This window comes from Cynocephalus volans, chromosome 2 (genome assembly GCF_027409185.1).
Source record: "Cynocephalus volans isolate mCynVol1 chromosome 2, mCynVol1.pri, whole genome shotgun sequence".
Lineage (NCBI taxonomy): Eukaryota > Metazoa > Chordata > Mammalia > Dermoptera > Cynocephalidae > Cynocephalus > Cynocephalus volans.
Window position 1 is genome coordinate 53,022,625 of NC_084461.1, and position 24,247 is coordinate 53,046,871.

At 35.6% G+C, this 24,247-nt stretch overlaps 1 protein-coding gene across 2 annotated transcripts in view; it reads left to right on the plus strand.

Moving 5' to 3' along the window:
• IPO11 (importin 11) overlaps nt 1-24,247 on the plus strand; it is a 220,119-nt gene that overhangs the window by 161,971 nt on the left and 33,901 nt on the right. For both annotated transcript variants that reach the window (XM_063086928.1, XM_063086929.1), the window contains exon 28: nt 19,075-19,170. In XM_063086928.1, coding sequence (XP_062942998.1) covers nt 19,075-19,170 — 96 coding nt within the window. The remainder of the gene's footprint in view (nt 1-19,074; nt 19,171-24,247) is intronic.

A 24,247-nucleotide genomic window follows, 5' to 3' on the forward strand; every position in this document is an offset into this window, starting at 1 on the left:
TGAGTTTCCAGCATATGTGCATAAACCCTAGCCTGTTCTTAGTTTGGATCTTTGGCCTTGGAAAACCTAATTGCTTTTTGCCAGATACCCTTTATGGTATTCTTTTTTTTTTTAGCCTTAGTATATAAATTTATATTATCTCTTTTTTTGTTTGAAGCCCCAAGGAGCAAAAGTTTTTATGTTCTAGTGCAGTTTCCTAATGCTTCAACTTTCAAAACCCCTTTCCTCAATTATCTGCTTGTGATCTGTGAAAGCCTTCTTAAATACCGTCTTGTAGAATCAGGACCGTACCCATTTACTGTAAATACAACTAACAGGGTAAATTCAGGCAATAGAATTCCTACCAGAGGGAAAGCCCTGTGAAATCCCAGAAATTACAAAGCATTTGTCGAAGAAAGCAGGGGAAGCTGGAGAGCAGTGTGAGGTTAGAAGGACTGAGTAAAACTAGGTTTAGGGGTTTGGATTTTTAAATGTAATGGAAAGTTATTGAAAGGTGTATTAGTACGTTTTGTGTTGCTATAACAACACCTGAAACTGGGTGATTTATAAAGAAAAATGACATTTATTGCTTACAGTTTCTGAGCTGGGAAGTCCAAAGACCATCTGGTGGTGGTGACAATGACCCAGAGGTCTCACATTGCAAGGTGGTAGAAGCAGAGAGAGCAGAGAGAGAGAAGACAGACTCTCCTCTCCTTTTAAAGCCCTCCGAACCACGCCCCTGACCACCATTTTTAATCCATTCACTACAGCATGGTCCTACAATCCAATCACTTCTTCAAGGCTCCACCTTTCAATTACCAAACTAGGATTTCCCACCCTCTTAACAGTCACAGTGGGGGCTAAGTTTCTAATACATAAAACTTGGGGGACACAGTTCAAGCCTCAGTGAGTTTGGGGGAACATAATTCAATCTACTACAAAAGGTGATATAGTTTCTGCTTTAAAGCAAGAGAAAGATAATCAGATTTAGCAAAAGAGCGCTCTAGTCTGCTATAGAGAACAGCTTAGAGGAAGCCCAGAGTGAAAGTTTCCCCGTTTGGGACATTTTACAGAAGTTCAGACTAGAGCAGAATTGGCTTTTAGGACAGTGTTAATATAGAGAGAAGTAGAAACAAAGACAAATTTCAGAACTAAATATGACAGTATTTGGTGATGAACTGGGTGTTGGAAGGGTGAATGAGAAGAAAGGTCAAAACTCAATCCCAGATTTCTGGCTCGAGTCACTGGGTTGATAGAGATGCTCTTTACTCTGATAAGGAAAAATGGAAGAAAGCCTGGTTTTGATTTTGTTTTGTTTTTAGTTTCTTTGTTTTTGTTGTGGAAGCCCTCATGAGTTTGGTGTTGGATATCTTAAGCTTGAGATGCTTATGAGACTGTCAGGAGTACATTAGAAGGATGCAGATGTACTTAGTATTCCAGGTCTCAGAGGAAGGTTATTGAATGTGCTAGCATTGTGTAGGAGGAATTTGGCAGTGAGCCTGCATAATGCAGATCTAAATATAAGACGATCACCCATTTTGCCTATAAGAAAACTATGTAAGGTTTTTTGGTCAGCTTCAATACATTATACTTCTAAAGCCGTAACAAAATTAGTCAAATGTCTATTTATATGAAATTAATTTAATTACACATACATATTTTAAAATAATGTAAAATGTTACTTTACAGGGATTTATTTTTTTCTCTTATTTCATGATACAATTTTATTCAAATGCTTCTTACAAATTATTGACATCAGTGTCTTCATCATTACCAGTCAATATCCCCTTTGATCATGTAACATTGTATTTCAGAGCACATTATGTTCATTTTGGTCTGAGCTGTGTGACATATAGGACTTCCCCAGGAATTTAATCCCAAACTACAAGTACCTTTTCATGTAACTGTAATAACATTAACAAAGCAGTTGGCATTTTAAATTTGTTCTCAAGGTATATTTTAATGATTACCTTGTAACTATTTTATTGTATAGCTTTATTTCCAGCATTTACAATCGTGAGGTCATACCCCCAATTCGATAATTACCATATCTCTGTTAAATTCCTTTATGCACCTTTTTAAAAAACAAGAACCAATTCTGTCAAGTGACTTTTATAAGTATCCAAACCAAGCATTGATAGAGTTTTTTTCAGCTTAATTTTTTTTTTTTCCCCAAACAATTCATTGAACGTCTCCTTTTCACAGAAATTTAGTATGTTGTCATTGGACTTTGTTTCTTATAGCATATCTTGAAAATCATATAGATCGGTAATGTCTTCTCATTCCATTACACATAGATAATTTTAGTTATTTCTTATAGTCGTGCAGGTAATGACTTTTTTTTGGAGGGGGTAGGGGGCTCCGTGTGTGTGTGTACACACAAAAAACCCCAGGCAATTGGAGGAATGGTTTATTATCTAAAAAACATTGTAAGGCTCATTGTTGAATGCAAAAAAATTCAACCTCATTTTAAGATAGTGAATTTCCACTGTGAATTTTTAGCCTATTTCCTTGCCAGTATTTGTCAGGGGAACTGGATTTATTAATATGCTTTTTTCCATTACTGTGTAGAAAGGATGTATGTTTCCATTTAAGTGACAAAAGTATTTGCAGCCTAGGTACTGGAAAGTATCTGGAGAGGGAAAAAAACTAATTGTAAATATTGCCACTTTTGAAGTCTCTTGTGCTGTAGAAACTTTGGAATAAGACTGGTAAATCAGGATGTTCTTCCTTTGACACTTTCTTTTAATATACTGCATTCCTTTGCTTAATCCTGTTAAATGATATAAGCAGAGAAATAAAGTTAAGAGAATATTTTATTTGGTTGTGGCTTTTAGTGCCTAAAACCTTTTTTTCTTGAATTACCCTAAGTTTATTTACCTCCTATATTTAAGATATAGTAATAGAAGAGTGACTTTAAATATTAATTAGGTATGATGTATAAATCATATAATTATGGTCTGGTTAGATCTGAGAAATTTCTTAAAGTGGTTAATGTTCTAATTCATTTCTTTCTTGTGCCTGCTATTATGAAAAACTTTTGCATTATTAATTTTAGCTTATGAAATTGTTCTGAAAAATTATTTGAAAATTTTTCTGTGTATCTGCCTGTTTTCCTCTTGGATTATGGGGATGGAGATGTGATGGAACTATGTGAAGTCATCACTTAGAGATCATTTAAGGCACATGCTGTATGATGATGGATTACTTATCTAAAAAACGGGAGTAATAATGCTCACTAGAAAAATACTAATAAAAATTGGACAAGCAGAAAGAAAATGGAGACCTGTTTATGTTCAATCCCATATTTATTATATAGACTAACCAATGAATATTAGAATATAGACATACCTCAGAGATTGCAGGTTTGGTTCCACACCACCTCAATAGAGCAAATATCCCAATAAAGCAGGGTCACACAAATTTTTTGGTTTCCTCATACATATAAAAATTATATTTATACTACACTGTAGTCTATTAAGTGTGCAATAGCGTTATTTCTAAAAAATAGTGTTCATACATTAATAAAAAAAATACTTTATTGTTCAAATATGCTAGCGATTATCTGAGCCTTGAGTGAGTTGTTATCTTTTTGCTCGTGGAGGGTCTTGACTTGATGTTGGTGGCTGCTAAATGATCAGAATGGTGATTGCTGAAGGCTGGGGTGGCTATGGCAATTTTGTAAAAGAAGACAACAATGAAGTGTGCTGCACCAGTTGACTCTTCCTTTCATGAAAGATTTCTCTGCAGCATGCAATGCTGTTTGATAGTATTTTATCCACAGTAGAACTTCTTTCAAAATTGGAATCTGTCTTCTCAAACCCTGCTGCTGTTCTTTATCAACTCAGTTTATGTAATATTCTAAATCCCTTGTTGTCACTTTTTTAGTCAAATTAATATTCTTTTAATTGAATATAATTAATCATAATGAATGCAATTTTTAAAAATTTAGAATATTTTTTTCAACTTTATTTTTGTGGGGTACACTGTGTTGTTTCAATAAGTGCATGTTACCACACAATGATTCACTCAGGGTGGATAGCATGGTTTTGTACGCATTAGTCCACCACTTCTCTCCCCTTCACCGTTATTCTACTCTACTACAAGAACCACTTTTTTTCCCCTTTAGAGTCCACATATGAGTGAGATCATGCAGTATTTGTCTTTCTGTGCCTGAGTTAACATGATGGTTTATGGTGCCATCCATGTTGCTGTAAATGATAGGATATAATTTCTTTTTACAGCTGAGTATTATTCCATTGTGTATATATACCACAGTTTTTTAATCCATTCATCCATTGATGGACATTTAGGTTGATTCCATCTCTTGGCTATTGTGAATAGTGTTGCAGTGAACATGAGAGTATAGGTGTCTTTTCGATATATTGATTTCATTTCCTTTGGGTGGTGGGATACCCAGTGGGATAGCTGGGTTGTAAGGTAGATCTATTTTTAGTTCTCTGAGGAACCTCTGTACTGTTTTCCACAATGGCAGTACCAGTTTATGTTCCCACCAAAAAAGAATCCTCGCCAGCGTTTGTTCTTTTCTGTCTTGTTGATGATAGCCATTCTAACTGGGATGAGATCATTGTGGTTTTAATTTATATTTCCCCGATGATTGTGATTTTGAGCATTTTTTCATGTGTTTATTAGACATTCGTATGTCTTCTTTTGAGAAAGGTCTATCAGGTCCTTTGCCCATTTTTGAGTTAGGTTATTTGTTTTTTTGCTGTTGAGTTGTTTGAGTTACTTATATATTCTGGATATTAGTTCCTTGTCTGATGTGTAGTTTGGAAACACTTCCTCCCATTTTGTAGCTTGTCTCTTCACTTTGTTGATAGTGTCCTTTGCTGTGCAGAGGCTCTTAAGTTTGATGTAGTTCCATTTGTGTATTTTTGTACTACTTGTCTGTGCCTTTGTGGTCTTGTTCAAAAAAGCACTGCCCACTCCCATTTCGTGTAGCATTTCCCCTATTTTTGAGGGGGGAGAGGGGCTGGCCTGTACGAAAACCAAACCCATGACAATCCCCTGTGTTTTCTTCTAGTAGTTTCATAGTTTCCAGTCTTAAATTTAGGTATTTCATCCATTTTGAGTTGATTTTTTTGTGTATGATGAGACATGGGGGTCTAATTTAAATCTTCTGCATGTGGGTGGAATCCAGTTTTGTCACTACCATTTATTGAAGAGGCTGTCCTTTCCCTAGTGTATATTCTTGGCACCTTTGTTGAAAATCAGCTGGCTTTGTAATTGCCTGGGTTTATTTCTGTATTCTCTGTTCTCTTCTGTTGATCTATTTGTCTATTTATATACCAATACCATGCAGGTTTGGTTACTGTATAGTATTATACGATATTTTGAAGTCAGGAAGTGTGATGCCTCCAATTTTGTTCTTTTTGTTCAAGATTGCTTTAGCTATACGGGGCCTTTTGAGGTTCTGTACAAATTTTAAGATTTTTTCTATTTTTGTGAAGAATGTCATTAGTATTTTGATAAGAGATTGTGTTGATTTCAATAGTAGATTGCTTTGGATAAAATGGACATTTTAATGATGTTAATTCTTCCAACCCACAAACATGGGATCTCTTTCCATTTATTTGTGTCCTCTTCAGTTTTTTTCACCAGTGTTTTATGGTTTTCATTGTAGAGGTCTTTCACGTCTTTGGTTAAATTTACTCTTAGGTATTTCATTTTTTTGCTAGCTACTGTGAATGTGATTAATGTTCTTGATCTCTTCAGCTCTTTTGTTGTTGGTGTATAAGAAGGCTATTGATTTTTGTTTGTTGATTTTGTATCCTGTCACTATACTGAATTGACTTACTAGTTCCAGTAATCTTTTGGTAGAGTCTTCAGGGTTTTCTATGTACAGTATCATGTCATCTGCAAATAGGGATAGTTTGGCTTCCTCCTTTTCAATTTGGATGCCCTTTATTGCTTTCTCTTGCCTTATTGTCCTGGCTAGAACTTTTAGTACTATGTTGAATAAGAGTGGGGAGAGTGGGCCTCCTTGTCATGTTCCAGATCTTAGAGGAAAATCCTCTACTTTTTGTCCATTCAGTATGATACTAGCTTTGGGTTTGATGTATATGGCTTTTATTGTGTTGAGGTATGTTCCTTCTATACCTAGTTTGTTGAATGCTTTTCCCCTATTTTTGAGGGGAGAGAGAGGCTGGCCTGTATGAAGAGGAATTGGGTTTTATCAAATGCTTTTTCTGCATCTATTGAAATGATTGTGTGGGTTTTTTTCTTCATTCTGTTGATGTGATGTATCATGTTTATTGATTTGAGTATGTTGAACCATCATTGCATTCCTGGGAAGAATCCCACTTTTTAACTTGTTGCTGGATTCTGTCTGGTAGTATTTATGGAGGATCTTTGCATCTGTGTTCATTAAGGATATTGATCTATAGTTTCTCTTTTTGTTGTATCTTTTTCTGGTTTTGGTATAAAGTTAACGTTTACCTCATAGAACGAGTTTGGAAGTATTCTCTCTTCTTCAGTTTTTTTGGATGAGTTTGAGAAGAATTGGTATTAGTTCTTCTTTACATGTTTGGTAGAATTAGGCAGTAAAGCCATCTGGTCCTGGGGTTTTCTTTGTTAGCAGACTTTTTTTTACTGCCTCAATCTCATTACTCGTTATTGGTCTGTTTAGGTTTTCTAGTTCTTCATGATTCACTCTTGGTAAGTTGTATAAGTCCAGGGATTTATCCATTTCCTCTAGGTTTTCCAGTTTGTTAGTATATAGTTGCTTGTAGTAGTCTCACGATCCTTTGTATTTCTGTGGTATCTGTTGTAATGTGTCCTTTTTAATTTCTGATTTTATTTGTCTTCTCTTTTTTTATTCATTAGTCTAGCTAAAGGTTTATCAATTTTTCTTTTTCACAAAACAAACTTTTTCAACAAATTTTTTTTTTAACTACATTTATTTCTGTTCTGATCTTTGTTATTTCTCTTCATCTTCTGATTTTGGTTTCAGTTTGTTCTTGTTTCTCTAGTTCTTTGAGGTGTAATGTTAGATTGTTTATTAGAAATCTTCTTTCCTTTTGTAGGTGTTTATTGCTATAAACTTCTCTCTTAGAACTGCTTTTGCTGTATCCCATAGGTTCTGGTATGTTGTTTTCATTTTTGATTGTTTCCAGGAATTTTTAAAATTCCTTTTTGATTTCCTTCTTTTTTTTTTTCTATTACTGCATCATTACACAATGTAATCATTTTTTGTGGCCTTTTACCAATTTCTCAATACCAACCCCCCACCACCGCCTCTGCCCTTTCCCACCTTTGTGGCCTCAGTTCCGCAGTCTCCTTTTGAAAGTTCAACAAGTTATGATTGTTGGATCTTTCTGTTTTTCTTTTTTTTAAGCTCCCACTTATGCGTGAGAACATGTGGTATTTCTCTTTGCCTGGCTTATTTCACTTTACATAATTTTCTCTAAGTTCATCCCTTTTGTTGCGAATGGCAGAATTTTATTCCTTTTTATGGCAGAGTAGTATTCCATTGTATATATATACCACATTTTCCTTATCTAGTCATCTGTTGATGGACATTTAGGTTAGTTCCAACTTGACTATTATAAATTGAGCTGAGATAAACATGGGAGTGTAGGTATCCCTTCAACATGATTATTACCATTCTTTTGGGTATATACCCAGTTGTGGGGTTGCTGGATCGTATGGCAGTTCTATTTGTATTTGTTTAAGGAAACTCCATACTGTTTTCCGTAATGGCTGTACTAATTTACAGTCTCACCAACAATATAGAAGAATTCCCCTTTCTTTGCATCCTCACCAGCATTTGTTATTCTCTTTTTTATAATGGCTGGTCTAACTCGCAAGTGATGATATCTCACTGTGGTGGTTTTCATTTGCATTTTCCTGATGCTGAGTGATATTGAGCATTTTTTCATGTGTCTGTTGGCCATTTGCATGTCTTCCTTTGATAAATGCCTATTTAGCCCATTTGCCCATTTTTTAATCAGGTTATTTGTTTTTTTATGTTAAGTTGATTGAGTTCCTTGTATATTCTGGATATTAACCTTTTGTTGGATGCATAGTTTGCGAATATTTTCTCCCACTCTGTAGATTGTGTTTTTGCTCTGTTAATTGTTTCTTTTGCTGTTTAGTTTTTCTTCTGTTGCCTGTGCTTTTGGAGTCTTACTCATGAAGTCTGCCCAGTCCTTCTTCCTGAAGTGTTTCCTCTATGTTTCCTTTTAGGAGTTTTATAGTTTTGGGTCTTATGTATAAGTCTTTAATTTTGAGTTGGTTTTGGTATATGCCATGATTTCTTCTTTTACCCATTCATTGTTTAGTATTATGTTGTTTAATTTCCATGTAGTTGTACAGTTTGTAGCATCCTTTTTGTTGTTGATTTCTAGTTTTATTCCATTGTGGTCAGACAAGGTAGTTGTTACAATTTCAGTGTTTTAAAATTTGTTGAGACTTGTTTTGTGACCTAACATATGATCTGTTCTTCAGAATTGTCCACGTGCTGCTGAGAAGAATGTGTGTTCTGTATCTCTTGAATGAAACATTTTATATATGTGTGTTAGATCCAATTGGCCTAGTGTTGAGATCAATTCTGATGTTTTCTGGTTAATTTTCTGTTTGGATGATCTGTCCTTGCCTTAAAGTGTCATGTCAAAGTCCCCAACTATTATCATGTTTGAGTCTGTTTCTCCTGTTAGATCTAATAGTGATTGCTTTGTGTAACTTGTTGCTTCAGAGTTGTGTGCATATATATAGCATTGTTATATCCTCTTGTTGAATGATCCCTTTATCATTACATAGTGACCTTCCTTATCTTTTTTAATTTTCTTGAAGTCTATTTTTTACTTGTCTTGAAGTCTATTTTATCTGATGTAAGTATAGCTATTCCTGTTCTTTTTTGGTTTCTATTTGTGTAAAGTATCTTTTTCTGTCCCTTCGCTTTCAGTCAGTGTGTGTCTTTGTAGGTGAAGTGAGTTTCTTGTAGGCAGTGTATATTGTTGGTTCTTATTTTATAATTCATTCAGCCACTGTGTCTTATTTGCAACATTTAATCCATCTACATCTAGAATTATTATTGATACATAGGGCCTTGTTACTGTCATTTTGCTCCTTTTTTTCTGGTTGTTTATTTGATTCTTTTTTTCCCCCCTCTTTTTCTGATATCACTGTCTTTGTCCTTGAGTGGTTTTCTCTTGCAGTGTGTTTGATTTCTAACTTTTTTCGTATGTCTCTTAGAAGTTTTTGTGTTATGGTTACCATGAGGTTTACAAAAAAACATATTATACCTATACCAGGTTATTTTAGACTAATAAGTTAACTTTGATATCTAAGAAAAAAGAAAAAAAACAATGTGAAGTCTATGCTTTCTTGTCATTCCCCCCAGTTTTTGACATTTTGTTGTTTCAAGTCACATCTTTTAATATTACCTTATATGGTTGTTGAATATGTTATCATTTTATTAGATTTGTTCTTTAGTCTTCATAGTAGGGATGTAAGTGGTTTATTCAGCAGCCTTATGGCACTGGAGTATTCTGAGGTTGTCTGTGAACTTACTTTAAATGAATTATGTACACTTTCAAGTGTTTTCTTGCTGCTCCTTAGCGACATTGTCTTTCAGATTGATGAACTCCTTTAGCATTTCTTGTAAGGCAGGTCTAGTGTTGGTCAATTCCCTTAGCTTTTTTTTTTTGTCTGAGAGGGACTTTATTTCTCCTTTATTTTTGAATGTTAGTTTTGCTGGATGCATGATTCTTGGCTGACTGGTTTTTTTCTTCAGCACCCTAAATATATCATCCCATTGTCTTCTGGCCTGTAGGTTTTCTATTGAGAAATCTGCTGAGAGATGTATTGAAGCTCCATTGAATGTTATGTTTTTCTTTTCTCTTCCTGCTTTCAGTGTTCTTTCTTTGCCTTTGGTTTTTAATAATTTGATTATGATGTGCCTTGGAGTGCTCCTCCTTGGATTGAATTTACCTGGATGCTGTCATCTTTTTCAATACTTGGGAAGGTTTCAGCCATTATGTCCTCAGATATGCTTTCTACACCTCTTCCTTTTTACTCTTCATCAGATATGCCAATTATGCAGAGATTATTTTGCTTAAGGGAGTCCCATATTTGCTGTACTTTTGTTTCATTTTTTCTTATTCTTTCTTCTTTTTGCTCATCTGCTTTGATAATTTCATATGTTTTGTCTTCCAGCTCACTGATTCTTTTCTCAGGTCAATAAAGTCTGCTGTTGGAGCTTTCTAGTTTTTCAGTTAAGATAATGTATTCTTTATTTCTAGAAATTCTATTCTTTTTTTTTTTTTAATAGATTCAATTCCTTTGTCAAGCTTCTCTTTCTGCTCCTGGATTATTTCCTTGTGTCTCCCTGACTAAAACGTCCTTAAGAGAGTTATTCTGAATTCTCTTTCAGACGTTTCATAAATCTGCTGCTCCTCAGGATCCATTGCTGGTTCTTTCTTTGTTTCTTTTGATTGTGTCATATTTCTTTGTTCTTTTCTGTGTTTATGTCTTTACATTGATGCTTAGCCCTTTGAGGAGACTGCTACTTCTTTTAGGTTTTATAGGTGTTTTTGGTGGTGGTAGACCTTTACTGGTTAATATCAGTACTTTGTCTCTGGTCTGTTGTTTTTGATTTTGTTTTTAATTCTGTTTGATTATTATGTGCTGCCTCCACTTAAACTTTGCACTGGAACTAATTTGTTGTCCTTTGGTTAATTCCCAAATTGGGGGAACTTCCTGGGGAGACCAGCATTTGATCCATGCAGTTGAGCTAAATTGCTGATTTGCTGCTGATTCTCTGGGGAAGGCTTTTTGTGTGTATCATATTTTAATCATTAGCCTTTTAATCACTTCTGGGTCTTGTGAGATCAGATACACCTGGGCTGTGTGGAAATTCTGGTCCAGGAGAGTCTTTCCAGCAAATTGAGCCCCCTTCATTTCTGTCTCTCTGATCAGTCTCCACTGAGTGGACCTTTGCTGATTGTAAGGCAGATCAGCTGTCCACTCTGCACCCCAGTGTTCCACTGATGCCTTATCCTCCCTTCCTCCCCCCATTCCAAATGCTTCCTGTGGGGTGGGCTGTGTGGCAGTCCCTTGCTATGACTCACCAACCTCTGTGTGGTTCCTTTTTTCAGTTGTCTGTGGCCCTTTGCTGCTATGTGGGTCCACAGGAACTCTGTCAGTGGTCTCGCTGGCTTGGGGGCTTGTATGGTATGCTCCAAGGCCCTGTTCTCCCCTGCAAACTCCTAGCAACTTCCTGTAAAAAGCTCAACTGCAGCTTTTGCTGACTTCTGTTCTGTGTGCTGCAACTTCTTCCTGCCCCTCACCAGGCCAGCCCTGAAGTGGCTGGGGCTTGAAATGGTCAGAGCAGTTCTTCTCCCTCTTGGCGGTAGCTTCTCCCAGCTTCACGAACTCTGTGGGTCTCTCCTCCTCCTCCCCCTAGTTCCAGTGGCCCTGCGTTGGCAGTCTGCTTTTTATGGTTGTAAATTGGTGGGTTGTGGGAGAGAGTGATGCTGTGGACTGTCTATTCTGCCATCTTGATGTCTTTACCAGGAATAGATTCTATCTCAAGAAATCACTTTCTCTGATGATCCATAAGAAGCAACTCCTCATCAGTTAAAGTTTTATCATGAAATTGCAGCAATTCAGTCACATCTTCAGGTTCCACTTCTAATTCTAGTTCTCCTGCTGTTTCTGCCACATCTGTAATTACTTCCTCCACTGAAGTCTTTAACCTGTCAAAGTCATCCATGAGGGTTGGAATCAACTTCTTCCAAGTTCTTGTTATTGTTGATATTTTGACCTCCTCCCATGAATCACAAATATTTCTAATGACATCTAGAATGGTGAAAGAATTCCAGAAGGTTTTCAATTTATTTTGCCCAGATCCATCAGTGGAATCACCATCTACAGCAGGTATAGCCTTAGGAAATGTATTTCTTAAATAATAAGGCTTGAAAGTCAAAATTACTCCTTGGTCCATGGGCTACAGAATTGATATTGTGTTAGCAGGCATGAAGACAACATTAATCTCATTGTACTTCTCCATCAGAGTTCTTGGGTGACTAGGTGCATTGTCAATGAGCAGTAATATTTTGAAAGGAATCTTTTTTTTCTGAGCAGTGGGTCTCAACAGTGGGCTTAAAATATTCAGTAAACCATGCTGAAAACAGATGTGCTGTCATCCAGGCTTTGTTGTTCCATTTATAGAACACAGGCAGAGTAGATTTAACCTAATTTAAGGGCACTAGGAGCATTAGCTTTGAAGACACCGGCAGCATTATCCCCAAACAAGAGCGCCTGTCCTGTGAAGGTTTGAAGCCAGGCATTGACTTCTTTTCTCTAGCTATGAAAATTCTAGATGGCATCTTCTTCCAATAGAAGGCTGTTTTATCTACAACTGAAAATCTGTTTAGTGTAGCCACCTTTATTGATGGTCTTAGCAAGATCTGGATAACTTGCTGCAGCTTCTACATCAGCACTTGCTGCTTCACCTGACACTTGTATGTTGCGGAGATAGATGGCTTGTTTCCGTAAACCTCGTGAGCCAACCTCTGCTAGCTTCCAGCTTTTCTTCTGCAGCTTCTTCACCTCTCTCAGCTTTTTGAGAATTGAAGAGATTTAAGGGCCTTGCATTAAATTAGAGTTAGGTTTTGGCTTAAGAGAATGTTGTGGCTGGTTTGATCTTCTGTCCAAACCACTAAAACTTTCTTCATAGCAGCAATAAGCCTGTTTCACTTTCTTGTTGTGTGTGTGTTCACTGGTGCAGCACTTTTCATTTCCTTCAAGAACTTTTTGCATTCACAGCGTGTCTGTTTGGTGCAAGAGGCTGAGCTTTTGGCCTGCCTCAGCTTTTGACATGCTTTCCTCACTAAGTTTAATCATTTGTAGCCTTTGAAATAATGTGAGAGATGTGCAACTCTTTTACTTGAGCACTTGGAGGCTATTGTAGGGTTATTAACTGGCCAGATTTCTATACTGTGTCTCAGGGAGTAGGGAGGCTCAAGGAGAGGGAGAGAGATAGGAGATGGCTGATCAGTGGAGCAGTCAGAATGCACACAACATTTGTCCATTAAGTTTGCTGTCTTATGTGGGCGTGGTTTGTGGCACCCCAAAATAATTACAATAGTAACATTAAGATCACTGATCACAGATCACCCTGACAGATATAATAATAATGAAAAAAAAATGAAATATTGTGAGAATTACCAAAATATGACACAGAGACACAATATAAGCACATGGTGTTGGAAAAATGGTGCTGGTAAACTTGCTTGAGGCAGGATTCCCACAAACCCTCAAGTTTTAAAAAACACAGTATCTGCAAATTGCAGTAAAACTAGGTATGCTTGTATTTCATTTCTTTGTGCATTTGGGGAATGAAAATTTTACTTTAAGGGTATTTAGTTTTCTGAACACCTGCGGTTTAAGTTCATAATGATAATGAGAGAAATAGTTTTAAGCCAGCATGGTTTTTAAATCAAGCGAATAAACAGATTAATTTATTTGTTTTTTCTTTAGTGTTTAGTTTTCAAAAGCAAGGGAAAATCACTTTGCATGAAATTCACATACTCTATAGCTATATGCTTTTATATACCTAGAAAATGTCTTAAAACCCATACCTTTAGGGAATAGTAAGACAAGATTAAAGAATTATAGTTTTATTCATGTTTATTTGACTGAAAAAAGTTCACTGGAAACTACTTGGAATTGGTTTAAATGATCAAATGGTCTGTATTTGCTGAGTACAGTTTTTTATGCCCTCACCTATTTATTTAATTGCTTGTATGTAATGTCATTTATCGCATACTTGAAGAACAAAACAAGCAAATGTTTAGAAAGGTCTGTGTTCTTTTTGTAGAGCATTTGTAATTTGTGTCTACGGTAATAACGTAATAATGTAATATATCAAAGGAGTGTATAAATAAGAAAAGTAAAAGTGTGACAAGTAAAAGTGAAGAAAGTGTTTAGGTTACTAATAATTCTTTCCTTTTGGTTTTATTTTCTCTCTCCTATCTTTTGTTCTTGATGTTAAACTCTCTCTGGAATTTCTAAAATGAGTGTTTCAGAAATAGATTTTCAACACAGGCACCTTCAGTTCTATTTTCTGGCTCATGGCTAGTGTAATCAATTGCAATATCTGTTATCTACAACTTAGCTGTCTGTACTTGTAATTTAAAAAAGAAGTAAAAATAAAATTGTGAAAAGAAACAAGGGAGGGCAGTTCTCAAGCTTTTGGGATCATTAATTCCCTTAATTATGTATTGAGTGTTCACATTATGCATAATGTTACCCTGTGGGATATTAAAAAAATAAACGTAACACATGGTCTCTGCTTCAATTCCTTAAAATGTTAGGGAAAGCAGGCACGAAAAGTTAAAGGACATTAGAAGAAAGTAATATGGAAGGTGCCACATGAGTTGCATGCCAAAAGAGTAGAGCAGAGGTTTTATGCTACTAGAAATTCAAAGGACAGAGTGCTCAATTAAGTGGTTTAGAGAGTGGTCAGGGAAGGTTTCATAAAGGAAGTGTGGATTGAGATGAAAAGAAAAAGTGGGGAAAACATTGTGAGGACCAAGAAGAGAGTAAGCAGATATATTGTAGTCAGGAACTATTATATTCAGGAGGTGTGAGGTCTTAACTGCCTGAAACCAGTGGAAGGAAGAGTAATGTGCTATAACTTTGGAAAGGTGGGTTTAATAGAGCCTGGTGAGGTTCTTAATAGCCTTCGAAAGTTCTTAAATTATGGAGAAAGAATGAAATTTAAGGGACTGTAATAGCAAGCACCCATTTTCCTCCTTGAAGCTCTCAGTAGTAAGGAAATATGAATAGTCGATAGGGTTTTATTTAGAATTGTGAAATGTAAAAAACTTCATATAAAAATTAGGGTTCCTTTAGGAGAAACAGCCATCCTAATGCAATTAATGAAAAATGAGTTACCTTGAAAATTCCAAAGTCTTAAGTGATGATAAAATAAATCAAGTCCCTAGGGGCCAGCCATGAGAATTAGAGAATAGTAATTTGCCAGTGCTGCCTTAGCAGAGTCCTGGGGACAGGATACTCTGATTTTAGATGGGTTCCAGTTAATGAGTCAGAAATACCCCTAAAATTGAAAAAGGCAGTTACTCAGGATATTATAACTTGATTAAAAACAAAAATAACCAACATCTAATTTTGTTTCTTAATTTCTTTGTCCTCCTAGTAGATTTCTACTCTGTAATGGGCTCCTGAGCTTATAGCACAGCGTTTCTAAACTTTTTCCTTTGAGTTAGAGAACGCCTGACATTTATACATGCAACACTGTTTTGTGTGTGCATTCAAAGTTTTGTGCAATAGACTTTAAGCTTCCCTTGTTTCTGAGTTCTCTGAGATAGCCATCTTTTTTTGTCCCCAAGGCCTATCATGGTGACTGACACATTTTCTGGGCTCATGTAATGTTGACTAAAATGAATGGACTTAACCACAATGACCTATTCATGAGGAAGGGTTAACCTGGGTAATACATATAACCACTTATTCTGATCATTTCCTTCTTTTTAAATTAAATAGTATCCTGGTACAAGTCCACCTCCTATTTATTGATGCTCACAGTGAGCCAGTCTTCAGAAGTCTGTTCATTGGACCACACCAAGATATTAGGTTTTGCCTGGTAAATCAGTAATCTATTATTATTATTGTTGTTGTTGTTGTTGTTGTTGTTGTTGTTATTATTATTATAGCTCCTGGGTTGTGTTTTTTCTGCGGGGCTGACATATATAGACTAGCATGGAGTTCAGCTAATTCTTTCAGGGACTCTGGATTGCTGTGTCTTTCTAGTTAATATGAACTGTCACTTCTCAGCCTGTAAACCATAGTTTGAAGGGTTAAGAACTGAGTGAGATCTCAGATTATATGGTTTCCTCTGGTTACCTTCAGTTCTTCCACATTGTATCCAACATCAGATTTGAATGGTTGGGTATGGGGGGGCTATTAGAAGATGACATACTGGGAAGAATTCTGATAAAATCTTACTCATAACTCCAACATGTAACATATAAAAGAAAAACTGGGCTGTTTTCATTAAGAGATAGAGAAAATAATACCTAGTTCTTGTCTTGTTGTATTTAAAGAGATAATGTATATAAGTTTATCATTAAACACAAAGTTTGTTCTCCTTCCCTTTCTTCCTCTAAATCTTTTCCATTTTATTCCAGGTTTACAGCTCTCTCTTGATTGTTTCCATTTTAAATATCTAATAACAGTTTAAACCACTTAATTCAGGAAGATTGTGTATTATAAAAAACAAGATTGATTCCTAATTTATAAAAGACAAGGGTCTATAGAATTGTGTGAATAAAAAGTGAAATGAAGGCTTAATACTCAAAATTTTGTGTTGCTGAAGGTTGTAGTAAGAATACTGTATATGAAAGAAATCTTTTTTAAAGGCTTCATTTTACAGTGTTACATGTACACATTTGCAGGGAATATTTTTATAATGCAACAGAGGAAAAGAATTTATAATTTTTTTATTTTTAAAAAATACCTATTCTGAGTGCTGGGAAAGTATAAGCCTCTTTTAGCTTTTTGTTTTCCCTGTTATTTGGGGGCACTTTTCTCAAACTGCTTGAGAAATTGAGGTGCATCCCTTTGATGAGTGCTTTTTGAACTTGAGTGTTTTGAAGATAATTACGTAACTTCTCTTTTTACTGATCCAGAATATGGCATGGATATTCCCCTTCCACTCCTTTTATTCAATTCCCTGGAGTCAGCATCTCCAATTCAAAGCCAGTTTGCATTCCTTTCTACTCCGGGCTGTGGTCATTTTCCCCTTCTCTGAAGTTGGAATCTGTGCCTCACCTCTTCTGGCACTTACTAGACACTCCAGGGTGAGCGTGTTTCTCTCTCTCTAATGGAATTACTTCATAATTAACATTCATACTACATAGTAATACATGATCACACCCAGATATCTATTAGGAAAATTCATAATCAGTATTTTGAGGAAATACACAGTACTCAGTAATTCTAGTGATTTCTTGTGAAAGTTTTGGGTTTTTCTTAGGAGATAAGGGATTGATGTTTAGAGGTGATGTGAGTAGAGAAGGCAGCTTCCTGAGTGGATTGCTCCTAAACAATATTAAAATAGGCCCTGGAAACTGTAGCCCAGCAGGCTTTTGTCTTTTTGAACTAATTGAGATCAATTGTTGACAGCTGATAGAATGCTGCTGTGTTAAGAAGGAACCTCAGGTCCTGCCTGCCTGAGCAGACTTTGATGGTTTAGAGAGTGGTGAATTGCTCTGCAGTGGGAAGGGGAAATGGTTATATTCCCCCTACACATCTGCAGTCCCTGAGTCCAGCCTTCATTTTGCATACCTAAAGAAAGGAATCCACTTCAGTAGGGTCACACAGTTAGTGGCTGAACTTTAGTGCAAAATTTTGGTTTTCTAAGTCTTTTTTCTAGGGTGTTTCTCACTGAACCGAATGAGGTAGATTGTATATGTGTTTCTTTAGAGATTTTTTAGTTCTTGTATAAAGGAAATATAATGACAAAAAATAATCCTCTTGCAATAAGGTGTTATGCGCAGATGAGAATGTATCACAGTGATATCTACTAGTTATTATTTTGCCTATCTGGTGATTTAATTCTCCAGAACTTGATCACATTTGAATGTATAGACAAAAGGTTTGACTTTACAAAGGGGGATCGTAATACAAATTGTGCTGGCCTTGGGAACTACTTTACAGAACATTTTAAAAATTAATTATGCATGTTAACACAATATGAGAAACATGCATGGTATGTCCGTTGTAGGAATGATGTAAGTTCTCTAGAGGCAGGAGTTATAATTTATTCAGTTAGTTTTAAATTCAAATAGTATAATTTAGTATATTTTTACTTTTTTAAAAGTCAGGTTTACGAAGGTATAGTTGAACATATAACAAAACTCCTTTTAAGTTGCAGTTTTAACAACGTACACAGTTGTGTAACCACTACCACGCTCAAGAAGTTGAACGTTTCTGTCACCCCAAAATGTTCCCTTTGTACCTTTGCCAGGCAACCACTGATTGAATAATTTTGCCTTTCCAAAAGGTTACATAAATGAAGTCATATGATATGTAGCCTTTTGAGTCTGGCTTATTTCTCTTAGCAAAATGTTTTTGAGATTTATCCATGTTGTTGTATGTATCTGTAGTTTGTTCCTTTTTATTGCTGGGTATTATTCTATTGAATTAAGTGTTCCACAATTTGTTGATACATTTAATAGTTGATGGACATTTGAGTTGTTTTGCAGTTTGGTGCTATTATGAATAAAACTACCATATGTATTTACATACAAGTCTTAGTACTTGTTTTGGTCTTGGGTAAATACCTAGGATTAGGGTTGCTTAGTTGTGTTTATAAAAACTGACAACATGTTTTCCAAGATGGATGTGCCATTTTTTATTCTTACTAGTGATATATGGGAGTTTCTGTTGTTTCTCATCCTTGTCAGCACTTGGTATTGTCAGTCTTTTTAATTTTACTTTTAATTAAAATCTCATTGTGATTTTAATTTGCATTTCCCTAATGCCTAATGGTATTGAGCATGCTTTCAGATACTCACACGCCATCTTTAGGTATTCTTCAGTGAAGTTCTGTTCAAAATTTTCTCTATTTTAAAATGAAGTATTTGTCTTATTGAGTTTTAGAGTTCTTTTTATACTCTAGATTCAAGTTCTTTACCAGATATATGTTCTGTAAATATTTTATCACAGACTATGGTACATCTTTTCTTTTTCTTGATGGTGTCTTTAGAAGGGCAGAGATTTCTAATTGTTAGCACTTCCATATCTTTATATTTGTAGCTAAAAAATTAAAACAAGACTACTATAATAAATCAAAGAATGTTAAAATATTTCTTTCCTATCTAATTCATCCCTCTTGTATTTAAGCACACTAGTAATCTAGTGAAAGAGAAATTTGTAATGTTATATGGAAAGGTAAAATTTTTGCTTTAAGAAATATATTTTGTTTCTTTGTGTTTTAGAACTAAAATTTCTCTTCATGTTCAACAGGATATTTACGAAAGAAAAAGAATTACCTGTTGAAATACTCCAGTTTTAACCCTGTTTGCTTTTCTTTTATTGTAGTGTTATCCAAGATAAGTTCTGTGGGATTATAAACATCTCAGTGGAGGGTCTACATGATGTCATGACGGAAGATCCTGAAACAGGAACTTATAAAGAGTAGGTGGATCATTTAATTGTTCACAGTTGGATTTGGGAGATAATTAAATACATGCTTTCTGATTTTTGTTCACTCTCACCATATAAGCACAGTTTGGAAACTTTGTAATTTTGTTTTTTATACAGAAAATTTTTTATTCATTATTTTGCTTATAATATTTATTGTTTGATCTTGGAATCAGCTTTATTAAGTTTCAGTGATATTCTGAATTAGACTTCTTTGATCTAATCATCACTTTATAGTTTTACATTAGTTTTCTTAAAAAAATTGCAAATGTATTTTAGCATATCAGTTTCTTTTATAAGATATCTTGAGCATGTTCTTTTTTTCAACTTACAAAGTTTCCCTACCCTTTAGGCAAATTATAGGGGAAACGGGATGAGTTGCTTTGAACTTGCCTGGTTAAAGCATCACTAGTGGCTTTAAGATATTAGGGGATCATACAGTAATTGACTAGTTCCAAAAGAGAATATTTAAAATTATATTTTTTGGGAGAATAGTTAAAATCATATTATCAGGAATACTAATCATCTCATATTTATACAACTATTAATTTGAAGTTTTCTTTTTTTTTTGGGGAATCGTTGTATTCTTTTGTGGTTAGTAGAATTTCCATACCTTTTCTCTTATTATTATTAAGGACATGTTTCAAATAATGATGAGCAAGGCTTCATGAGATTCCAGACCTCTTGAGTTCTCACTAATAATATATTGAGCCTGTCTTCTCAGCTCTTTATAAAGCCATCTATAGCAAATGGGAAAGATTGCCATATTTTGCAAGATAATAATATGCAAGATCATATTTGGTTGAAAAATATGGAATGCAGATATATATTGTTGACTCTTATATAAACAATGTGTCTGACATATAACTTAGCTTTTAAGAAAATAGGAGTTCATATGAAGTGGAAACATCAAACTTTTTGTGACCACAAACCAAAAATAAGAAACTATTTATGCACGTAGGCAGTTTTTAAAAAAGGTTAACATAAGGGTTTATGGTAGGTGACTGTAAATAGTGTGTTTTTATATATAATCTGTGACATAGTTGACAACTTTTTGTGAAATATTTAGGATATGTTCAGATGTTCCTTGTCTCCTTTGGAGTATATAATTTAGTTAGGGAGGGCATGTCTGACAGCACAATGAAACACTAGTAATGAGTAAAGCAATTATATGTTTTGTGCAGAGCACACAAAATAGAATTCTAGATTGTGCTTTAATAGAAAGTCAGAGAAAGGGCATTGTGTTTTGCCATCTTCAGAGATGGATAAGAAGATGTAGGAAGTAAAGTAGAATTATAACACTTTGTAACTGGAAGAAATGAGTTTGGAAGTTGTTAGAAATTATCTAGTGGAATCACATAATATTAAAAATCAGGATACCAAGGTTCAGAAAAATGCAGTGACATAGCAAATTTGTGGAAGAGTCAATACTAGAACCAAGGTCTTCTGACCTAATATGCCAAGCTCAGTCATGAAGAATAAGTTTGGGTTTGGAAGGGGAAAATATTGGAAGTAAGGGAAACAAACTGATTAGGAAACCATTATAAGGGTCCAAACTAAAAAGGCCTAGACTTGATGGTTCATGTTCATGTGTAGCTAGAATATACGATCACCATTTTCTTTCTTCACCACAGTTACTTGGTGATTCCTTTTTTGCTGGGATGGTACTTGGCTTATGGATGTGTAGTGGAGAAACAAATTACCTCACTTTTCTGAGTCTCAGTTTTTAAGAGTGGTTAGACTAGTTGTCTGATAAATCTTTCTTCCTACTCTGTAACTCTGTAAATTACATAGAATTTTATGTATTACAGCCCGTGAGACTGAAGGGCATAATTAAACTTTTAGAAAAATCCACATGAGAAACATAAAATATTTATTTACATAGCTAACTTGGCCTCCAACTTCTCTTTCCGTGTTTATTTAAACAGTTTATTCAGAGAAAGTCCATCATTCTGGTTCTGTTGAATTATTATTGTGGTCTCAGTTGAGAATGAATTAGAATATAGAAAGAAAACCCTGTTTTCTTCACCTGCGCAAGTAGTGTGTTAGGGTTATCCAGAGAAACAGAACCAACAGGAACACACACACAACAAGAGATTTATTATAAGGAATCGTAAGGAATTGGTTCACATGATGATGGAAGCTGAGAAGTCCAAGTTCTGCAGTCGGCAAGCTGGAGACCTAGGAGAGCCCATGGTGTAAGTTGTAGCCCAAGTGTGAAGACAGGAGAAGCATGATGCCCCAGCTTGAAGCAGGCAAAGAATGACTTCCCCCTGTTAACAAAGACAGGTTCACAGGATCCACTAAAGGAAAAGGGGGCTTTATTTTCCAGAAAGTGGGAAAAAAGACAACCTGCAGATCAGGGAATATAGGCTTAGGCTGGGCCAAAGTCTAGCATTCAGGTGAACAAAGGAGGAAGGCTAGTATTTTATGCCTTCTAATATCAGGTTCACGTGTGTATTTAGTGAGCTTAGAGGAATGCTATGAATATTTATGGAGAAGGTTATACATATGCACAATGAGTGAACATACCACACAGGTGTGTTATTGTGCAGGTTCTATAGGCTGGCCATGGCTGGTTTTGTTGTGGCCTCTATTATCAGAGAAGAATGCCCTTGGAGTCTGTTTTCTGTCTAATTGGGGACACTGCAGGCCCCCAAGAATGAGGGGAGGGGATCGGTGGCTGGCACCAGGTAGACTTGTTGAAGATGAATATAGTATTCCCAGCTATAGCTGATTTGGCTTTATCATCTGAGTGTTGCCTTTGTTTAGTTACAGAAAAGAAAACTTTATAACAGTAAGATACATACTTGCAGGCTGAGAAATACATGTCTGCCATTTCTCTCCTGTTACCAAATGTGGCCATTTGGTCCTGTTAAGAACATGAATGTCTCATTTAGCCACATAAAGTCTGTTTTGTCTGTCTTTTGGGGTACATTTTTTCATCCCTTACTCTTTTTGTTCTGTTTAGGCCTTGAATGGATTGGCTGAGAACCATCCACATTGGGGAGGGCAATCTGCTCTACAGGTCTGCCAATTCAAATGCTAATCTCATCCAGAAACAGCCTCACCAACACACCAGAGAAATGTTTAAACAAATTTCTGAGCACCTGTTGACCCAGTCAAATTGACATGTAAAATTAACCATCACACTAAGGAAGCCTTGTTGATAGTTAGATCATCTCTTTGATTCAGTCTTGTTTATGCCAGGCACTGTTCTATGTGAAGAAGCAGCTGAGTCTCTGTCCTGAAAGAGTTCACAGCCTAGAAATGGAGACAGGGACCAATGGAACAATACTACCTGCAGTAGAGGAAAGGTTGAGGGAAACAGAATAATTTCTGAAGCTATATATAGTGGATTGGAACCGACTGGTTAAGTAACCTGTGTGAAATACAAAGAATTTTAGACAATTTTCTGTAGCCAGTGGAGGTCCACTATTGATTTTAAAGCGTGGAAGTGACATGATCAGATTTATGCTTAGAAAGGTCACTTCAGTGGACCATGGATGTGTGGAGGTTAGATGCTCATGAGTGGTCTTATACCCATGGAACAGCCTGTATACTTGTTAAAAATGCAGATTCCCCTTTCCCAGTTCAGACCCATTATATCAGAATCTTTGGGGGTAGGACGATAGAACTTGCATTGCAAATAGGAACCTTGATGATCAATGTGTACTTTAAAAATTGAGAACCTACTGCACTGGAGGTGGGGAAACCATTTACTAGGCTGTTAAGGTAATCTTTTCTTGATTAGCAATGATGAGATAATTTGAGATAGATTTTGGAGGAAGGATTGGCAGGAATTGGTGACAGGTAGGTGTGGCTAGAAAGGGTTGAAAGGTATTTGTACTTTGGGTGACATGTGACACACATGTATATATACTTTTAAAAAATAATTGCTTATACCTAACAGCCTATGCTAATTTTTACATCTTAATATGTCCTTATAACATATTTATATAGGCCTTTTAAAATTTAAATATAACATTTTGTATAGATACAATGGAAATGGTTGTTTATTTACTCTTCTAATGATACCTTTTTTTTTAATTTAGAAAAGTTTATCTTCCAAAGTAAACGGAGAGTCAACAGTTGGCAATTATTAATCTTGATACTATTATATCTTGAGAATGGTATAGGAAATGAATCCTTTTAGAAGAAAGAAATGTTCCATTTTGAGAGTTTATAAATCTAGGTTTATTTGCTTTGGGTTTTTTTAGTTAGTAGAGTTCTTCTTTCATTAAATCAGGAAAATATATTAATGAGCCTAGAGAGTTGCCTTTTTTTTTATCTGGTCAGAATGTTTTCCTTTTCTTTCCTTAAGTATTTTGTTGTCAGGAACATGGGAAATGAAATTAACAACCTCTTGCTAAAGTTTTGGAAGTAAAAAGGAAGAAAATTTAGCCAACAGTTTAGGAATCTTAGAGGCATTAAAATCAATTCGAAAAGGACTCAAATTGTTTTTTTTTTTTTAAATAGCTGGAGAGTGTAAAACATTTCAGCTATAAGGGCCAGCCCGTGGCTCACTCGGGAGAGTGTGGTGCTGATAATACCAAGGCCACGGGTTCGGATCCTATATAGGGATGGCCGGTTCGCTCACTGGCTGAGCATGGTGCTGACAACACCAAGCCAAGGGTTAAGATCCTCTTGCTGGTCATCTTAAAAAAAAAAAAAAATTCCAGCTATAAGGTAAGATAAGTAGTTTTATTTGAAACATAGCAAAACTGAAGGAGTGTTTTCTTCTCCAATTTATACATTGACCCACCAGATGGCTGTACAGAATGGAATAGAGAATACTAGAAGAAACCTTGGTTTCCTGATTCTGGCATTATCACCTGTATGTTATCCTAACTTGTGTAGGTTCTAGAGGCCTCCTTGAGGGTCTTTCTCTAATTTCCCCCCTCTGATCTATTCTGCCCCACTTAAAATTAAAGCCCAGTTTTTTACGGAATAAAGTCGATGGGGCTCTCTTCGATGCTGATCCTCAGTCTACAACACTAGCTTATTTTCTTGCTTCTCTGGATTCCTCATTATTCCCCAAACATGCCATACACTTCTATACTCATGGCTT